Source organism: Austrofundulus limnaeus, unplaced genomic scaffold, assembly GCF_001266775.1.
Source record: "Austrofundulus limnaeus strain Quisiro unplaced genomic scaffold, Austrofundulus_limnaeus-1.0 Scaffold287, whole genome shotgun sequence".
Taxonomy (NCBI): domain Eukaryota; kingdom Metazoa; phylum Chordata; class Actinopteri; order Cyprinodontiformes; family Rivulidae; genus Austrofundulus; species Austrofundulus limnaeus.
Genome location: NW_013952689.1, coordinates 518,851 through 526,844, shown reverse-complemented (window position 1 = coordinate 526,844; position 7,994 = coordinate 518,851). Strand labels below are relative to the sequence as shown.

The following is a 7,994-nucleotide window of genomic DNA, read 5'->3' as shown; positions in this document are numbered from 1 at the left end:
GTATTTGGGTTGGTAATTATGCTAATCTCGCCTGCACGAGCAGCTGGATACGAACAGGTGGAATTTACGCAACACGTTTCCTGAAGATAGAAGAGTTTGTTGAATCTGACGTGACATGTTCGTACGAACCCTTTGTACGAACAAAAGTAAGAGAAATTTAGGATAAGAATACGAACATGTTCTTGCATGAGGCCCATTGATTCTATTTATGATTGTTTTTCACACTGATAAAACTCAGCGGTATTGGGTCCGTTTCACACAGGCCAGTTTCTTTCCTGCATGTCTGCTGCTGAGCTGACTAGATTAGATGGTGAGCTACTTCAGTTTTGAACCGAGATCTGTATTAAATCCTTTCAACAGGAATTTTTGCCTGGCACTAAAAAAGCATTTGCTGGGAATTTAATTAACAACCTGAAACTACTTGTCTGCATATAATTGTAGATTTTTTGAATGCAATTCTTTTTTTTATTTTTTGGCATTATATGGTTGTCTGTGTGTGTTTTAACATAGTAACACTACCCTACAGAAGTCGAACATGGATCTTCTGATACTAGCTGTTATTATTAAATATCTTGTATTGATCAAATTTAGGATAAATATGTTACATAATGTAGATGTGTTTCAGTCATTTCTGTATCAGAACTAGACATACATAGCCCATATACGATGCATCTACTTCAGTGGTGGTGTGGGTACGGCTGCTGCTGGTGTCCAGTTGAAGGTGTGAGTGACTGATGTCAAAAGAGTGAACATGAGATCCTGCTGAGGAAGCCTCTCCTGTTGGCACAACAAAAATCATGTTAGGAGAAAAGAAAAAATATTTCTTGACTGAACTAGAACGCACAATCAAATTAAACTAGAAGTTAGACCTGCTTAAACAGAAACACAAAACGAGGAGAACCAAGGATGAGAAGAACTGGAGTGCAGATTGTTTTATTATTGATGTTTGAGAAATCCTCCTGGACCCAGACCTGGATCATATTACCAGTACCCTGCAAAAAATATCTGTCTAACAAAGTCTTATAAACTTGTATCCAGCAAAAAAATATATTTTTGATCTCATGTCTTGTTAGCCTGAATTTGACTCAAATCAAGTCAAAACTTTCTGCCAATGGAGTAAGAAAATTTTACTTGGTAGAATTCTTGAAATATGTGATTTGACTCAATTTTTTCTTATTTCAAGAATCTTACCAAGTAAAATTTTCTTACTTCATTGGCAGAAAGTTTTGACTTACCGTATTTTTCGGACTATAAGCTGCAACTTTTTTCCTGAACTTTGAACCATGCGGCTTATAGTCCGGTGCAGTTTATACATGGATTTTTTTTCTTCAGCCACCAGGGGGCTCTTTAGCCGGAGGTGTGGCTGCCGCGAAAAAAAGGAAGAAGAAGAAGAACCATTTTGTTTTAGCTAGTAGCAGACACGACACGACGGATTAATCTTCGACAGACACGACGAAATATTTATTGTTATGGACAGTATGCGGGCCCACATCACGGATTCGGTGAAAGCAGCCATCAAGAAAACAAACTCAATTCCTGCTGTTATTCCTGGAGGTACAACAAAGTTTTTGCAACCCCTGGACATCAGTGTGAATCACGCATTTAAAGCAGCACACAGGGGTGAATGGGAGGCTTGGATGACTGACGGGGATAAATCATTCACAAAAACTGGCCGAATGTGAAGAGCGTCATTTCCTGATGTCTGCCAGTGGATCCTAACAGCGTGGAGCAGAGCGAACAAGTCCACCATCACCAATGGGTTCTGAAAGGCTGGACTGCTACGTGAAGAGGACACCACAGCTTCAGAGCCAGCATTACCCCGGGAGGACAACAGATACCGCTGTGTGACGCAGCTTTTCTCAGCTTGTTTAACTCCGACACTGAAGGGGAGGACTTCGATGGTTTCAGTGCGCTGGAGGACGATGAATGAGACGTTTCATTGATGTTTTATTGGATCAGAAACTGTTAAAGAAAACTACCAAAATAAGGTCAGTTAAACTTTTTTCTTAAATAATAAATATGATGTTGAATTCACTTTCTTGACGACAATTTTGGGTGTACAGTCTTTTTTTCTTCTTAATGTTGGGGGTGTGGCTTATAGTCCAGTGCGGCTTATACGCATGTTAATGTTTGCAGTTTTTTTTAAATGGCGGGTGCGGCTTATAGTCCGAAAAATACGGTAATTTGAGTCAAATTTTCAGACTAACAAGACTTGGTAAGATTCTTGAAATCACTTAATTTGACTCAATTTTTTTCTCATTTCAAAAATCTTACCAAGTGAAATTGTCTTATTCAATTGGCAGATCAATTCACTTAATTTGGCTCAAATTTACAAGCTAACAAAATTAATAATCTTACATGTTCTACTCTTCTTTAGTGAATCAATCTCAAAACAAGATCAAAAAGATTTTTTGGCTGGATATAAGATTTTAAAACTTGGTTAGAAGGACAGAATTTTTGCAGACGTTTTGTCTCTGTAGGAACAACAACAAATCTGCAATCCCTTCTGTAAGAATCTACACTTGCTGTGATAAACAGAACATGCTTTTCACAAAATAAATAAAAAACACATAAAAACCCAAATGTCTTAGCTGCACAGCAAACTGCAAGTCCGATAAAAGAAAGAAAGCAAGTTAGAAAAAAAGGTTTTGGCTGAATTCCATTTCTGTTCTTCTTAATTTGAGCCCAACACAGAAGCACCAAGTTAATGAGGAAATGGAATTCATCCTTTCCCTCTGTGTTAGAAAGTGTAGCTGCTGACCACAGAATAAAGTGCATGAAGGAAATAAACACAAATCAACCAAGCCAGTGTGGCATCACTAGTGCATTAGTTATTTTAGGTCTGCTGGGCTCTGCTGTTGCCTACCAGTGGAAGACCTCAGTGTGTGTTCTGTTAGCTTAACATAGGCCTCAGGGCTCTCTGGGATCACTACATCTGGAAGAAATGTTGTACAGTACACACATTCAGAAGGTATGAACCTCAGAGTGATCTGCTGTATTCAACCTTAATGATGCACTGTTTTATAACTGGATCTTGGAATAAAAGACAACAAGAAAATATTTAGGTGACCTTCATGGGTTTAACAGCTTCTTTACATTGTTCTGTATTTTTAGCAGCCTTAAGATTTGTCACTTTGTAAGAAAAAGTATAATCTTTCTCTTCTTGTTCTTATCCTTCATTTACCCAGAATTTCAAACTTACTTCAGTTTCCATCTTTATATAAAACATCCTTAATTATCCTTATTTATTCTTTTTTGGGGGGTGGGGGAAATGGGGCAGATATAATGCTACATTCAAACCGAACACATTTTCAGCAGCTAAAACGTGCACAACGCCTCAAGTTGGACGCGCTACGTGACTGGAATAAGACTAGACTAGAAAATGGCTTTGCTTTATTTACTGAGAACAAGCGAATGTTGCACTCACCAGATAATTAATTCACCAGTTGTGTTCCTACAGTTCAAGGCAAGTTAAATTTAAGACTTTTTAAGACTCTTTAATGCCAAATGAAATTAAATTATTTTCTCAAAAAAAAAAAAAAAAAAAAAAAAACCTGGCAGAAACTCATGAATAAAAGTATTTTTGGTTGAAGTATTCAAATATTCCTAATAGGCCAATTGTTTTTAACCATATCTTACTGCTTTTTTTCAGATATAGCAAAAACATTCTTAGAAGTCCGTTTTAAACTTAGAGGATTTCCAGGAATTAAACTAACGACCCAAAATTTGGAGTTTTAGGACCCACAGTGGGGTCTCGACCCCAATTTGCTGTAGATGACACCTTAAAGTGCCAGTGACATCATTTCTTTTGTAAGAAATGTGAATACATTTTTGGAAAGACAACATTATTAACATATTATGAAACAAATTTCACGATGCTCAGATGGACGGTTGTTGAGAAATTTGCATGTGAAGGAACAGGAAGTGATGTCAAAGAGGAATGTCTGCATGTGAATGTTTAAAAAATGAATAAATGTTATCAATTATTTTAATATTTGAGATGAATAACAATCATCCTATTTACAATGTGTTAACATTTTTAAGACTTCTGAAAGACTGATTTAAGACATTTGAAGGCCAATTAAGGCCTTAATTTTGGATTGATGAATTCATTGACTTTTAAGACATTTTAACGATCCGCAGGAACCCTGACCAGATAATTTAGAGGCGGTCTGTTTGGTGGGTTTCACCACTCCAGGAGCTGCGAGCTGATGAACTATTTTTGTCCTGAGCCCAGTTTAACACGTCAATTTAACGAGCCGCTGACCCACATTGGTGCTGATATCTCCAGCCAGAACACCAATTGCAGAAAACCGATTTCAGCTAAAGATCTCCTTTCTGTCTGTTTCAGGTAAGTGGGCAACATTCAGGAAACTGTCACGTGGAAAAATGCAACGCTCCGTTACAGAGCAGAGTCTCTCTGACTGGTTGATGAGATGCGTCGAGCAGCAAAAGTTCAGATTTTTGAACTCGAGCGTCGGCTGCTTTGGACGCGCTGCATGAACGTCAAACACTCAAACTGCACCTCCTGCACTACACCACAACCCTAGATGTGCATCCACCATAGACTCTGCATGTAAACCAGCCACTCCTGCTGCTCAAAATGCGTTTGGTGTGAACGTAGCTTAAGATTTTTTTTCTTTCTGCTGCCTTTCATTTTATTTGTGATTTGCATTTTTATTGTATATAGAATTTGTTNTTTGGTGTGAACGTAGCTTAAGATTTTTTTTCTTATCATTAAATTATCCTTTATTTGTGATTTGCATTTTTATTGTATATAGAATTTGTTGCCTTTAAATGAAATTTATAAAGTCTCAAAAAAAAAAATTCACAAATCAACTTTTTTCTAGTATTTTAAACTAAGTCCAAATTTGTGAGGAACTGTTATCTGGAAACTAGGGTTGGGTGTTGACTAAAGTTTTTCAAACAGCTCAACAACTGGTGATATATTTGTGAAGTTGTGTTTGAGCTTTTTCTCTCTTCTCTTAGTGTTTTAGAGGTGAGAACATAACATTAACCCTTTTCTGTTCAACTGTGGAGGTAGGCCCACTGTAGCAAAAAAGAAAAGTTACTGAAGGGATTCCTTTGGTTTTAGACCAAAAAGTTACTGGAAACATTTAACAGAAATGTTTACATTTGATTAGCAAAGGCTTTAAAAAAAAGAGTCAAGATAAAAAAATACAGGATCTCTGGTTTCCTGAGCTGCTGCAACTTTAACAAACAACAATAAAAGAAAACTAACCGGATAAGTCTGAGGCAGGGCACTGGACCAAGTCTCTCTCCTCACTCTGCTGCTCTTTGAGGGCTCTGCTGGCGCTCTCCAGACCACGGCTAAGATCATAGTCATGGTCCCATTCCAGGGGGATGGAATCCACGCTGGCAGGCGTGTCCCTGCCGGAGCGTTCGGCACGGAGCTGCACAGCCAGGGAGGCTGAACGACCAGAGGAGGGCAGGGGTGACAACAAGCCATCCCCCAAACGCTCGTTCCACGGTAGGCTGGACAAATCTCCAGGTTCGTCCAGATCCAGCTCACGGTCAGAAAACGACACATCAGTATCATCATCTGCAAGCTAAGGAATATCGTTCAGCAAAGATATACTTCAGAGTAATTTAAGACACCAAATGTTCAGTTTAATAAAAATGAAATCTTCTTGGTGCTCTAAGTCTTACTGGAAGGCGGATGAGTTTTTTGTAGTAGCGCTCGACTCGACCAAACACTTCCTGACAGTATCGCTGAAGTTCTTCCAACTCTTCCTCGATGACAGCGGCATCCATAGGCTCACTCTTCTTTATTAGTGCTTCACCCTGCTGGAAGATGTGCTCGATCTTGGCAGCAGTTAGAGAAATCTCTTGCTGGAACGACTGGAGGATAACAAATGGTAAATGATAAGTGGCCTGAACTTGTATAGCCCCTGATCAAGTCCCTATGGAATCCAAAGTGCTTTACACTTACAGCCATTCACCCATTCATACACCCATTCATGCAATGACACTGACAGAGGCAGGGCTGCCATGTACCGGTGACACCGGACCCTCTGACCACCATCAGTAGGCAAGGTGGGTAAAATGTCTTGAAGGTTAAGTGTCTTTCTCAAGGACACAATGACTGAGACAGCTAGAAAGGGGGATCGAACCGGCAACCTACTGGTTTACGGAAAAACTCCCCTAACCACTACACCACAGCCGCCCCAATCTTTAACACATTCACACTCTGATGATGACCACCACCAGTAGGCAAGCTGGGTGAAGTGTTGCCCAAGGACACAACGACTGAGGCAGATGGAAAGGGAGATTGAACTGGCAACCCACCGGTTACGTGACAACTCCCTTAACCACTCTGCCACAGACGCATCCAAACTACAATTACCAACATCGTGATAAGTACATTTTATTTTAGAGGTCAGTCATTTAAAGAGATCCCCGATTAGTTGTAACATTAGACTTTATTCAATAAACATATATTTTAACTGTAAAAATACTGTAGGCTGTTCAGTTTTTATAATTTTTAAACTAAAAGTTTAAAAATATATTACACGGATGGGGCCATTTTTTTTACAACGCTCTCTGGTTTCATTTAAAAGAGTCATTCGTTAGATATTGTCCAAGATTAACCTTCAGGGTGGATATAGCTCGCTAGCAGCCTCACACTATCCACGTCATCATTTACCCAGAACGCTTTGTGTGTAAATAAAATGGCTCCGTCCGTGTTAAAATATATTTTAAAAAATTTACAAAACTAAATAGGCTACAGTATTTTTACAGTCTTTATTTTACAGTTAAAATTTATGTTTATCAAATAAAGTTTAATTTTACAACTAATCGGGGATCCCTTTAAGGTACATATCTACTTGGTTCAAATTTACAATAAGATCTAGTGACAAACTTACCCTGAGTTGTTTGACCTTGGCTTGAATGTCACACTCAGAGAAGTGTTCGATGTTGGTGAGCTGAAGGTCCATTTCTGTTAGCCAGACTAAAATACCATCTCTGGCTATCTCAAACTCCTCTCTCTGACAAATAAAGTGCTGTGGAATTCAAAAACAGATGTTAACGTTACAATGCTCAAAAATAGTAAAAAAAAGTATAGCGCCTTTCACAGAAATAAATTCACAAGGTGCTGTACATTCAGGGAAGGGGGGAGGGGGCAGATTAAGAAACACCCATTCAAGAAGACATATAAGACAAACATGGGGGAACAGGTGAAACAGGTCATGCAGCAAACATAGTTGCGCTACCTTTAACAACAGAAAAACTAAAAACCACACAAGGGAAGATGAGGAAAAATCTAAAACATCATATTATATCAACACTGTGACACACTGTGGTGTTTATGAAAAAACCTCTGCATAGGGCAGATTTATTAGCCAGAGGAGTAAGTGAGTTTAGGGGGGCCTGAAGAATCCAGTCCCCAAAACCAGTATTGATGATAACTGTTCATTCTGTGCGGCCTACAGCTTGCTCCAGGAAACCAGATCACACAGGTGTGAGAGGAGGGAGTGGGGTGTGTGTGTGTGTGTGTGTGTGTGGGGCAGAACCTTGTTGACGTAATCCAACCAGGAAGAATTTAGTTAACAGCTCAAGGCCATGTAGGGGAGACAGATTCTGTAATCAGTTATTTTGGGAACAGAAGCGTCAGGCAGACGATAACAATTTTCCATCTGCTTAATGTGTGCTGGTACATCTCAAGGTGGCGAATCCAATCAGACAAATAGTGTGGACAAATTCTGCTGAGCCGATATATCAGTTTTCTCCAAGATCAATTCCATCTGGCCAACAAAGTCCAGGGACCACAACCAGCCTGCGACCCTCAATAGAACCGCTTGCAGACTGAGTCCAGCTCGCTCAAGGCAAATGTCCAAGTGCTGATAGAATACGGCCATCCATCAAATTGGTCAGTCAGCCAGGAGATGAAAAGCCTCCGACGCTGTTTTGTAGAACACCAGGAGACCACCAAGCCAATCTGTAGCATCCAGTGATCGAATCCAGATATATAT

At 39.5% G+C, this 7,994-nt stretch overlaps 1 protein-coding gene across 1 annotated transcript in view; it reads right to left on the bottom strand.

Annotated features, from left to right (window-relative positions):
• syne1b (spectrin repeat containing, nuclear envelope 1b) overlaps positions 1–7,994 on the bottom strand; it is a gene marked incomplete in the record, with an annotated part of 311,340 nt that overhangs the window by 28,456 nt on the left and 274,890 nt on the right. The window contains 5 exon segments of the mRNA XM_014021303.1: positions 653–777; positions 2,867–2,935; positions 5,243–5,570; positions 5,671–5,862; positions 6,888–7,025. Coding sequence (XP_013876757.1) covers positions 653–777; positions 2,867–2,935; positions 5,243–5,570; positions 5,671–5,862; positions 6,888–7,025 — 852 coding nt within the window.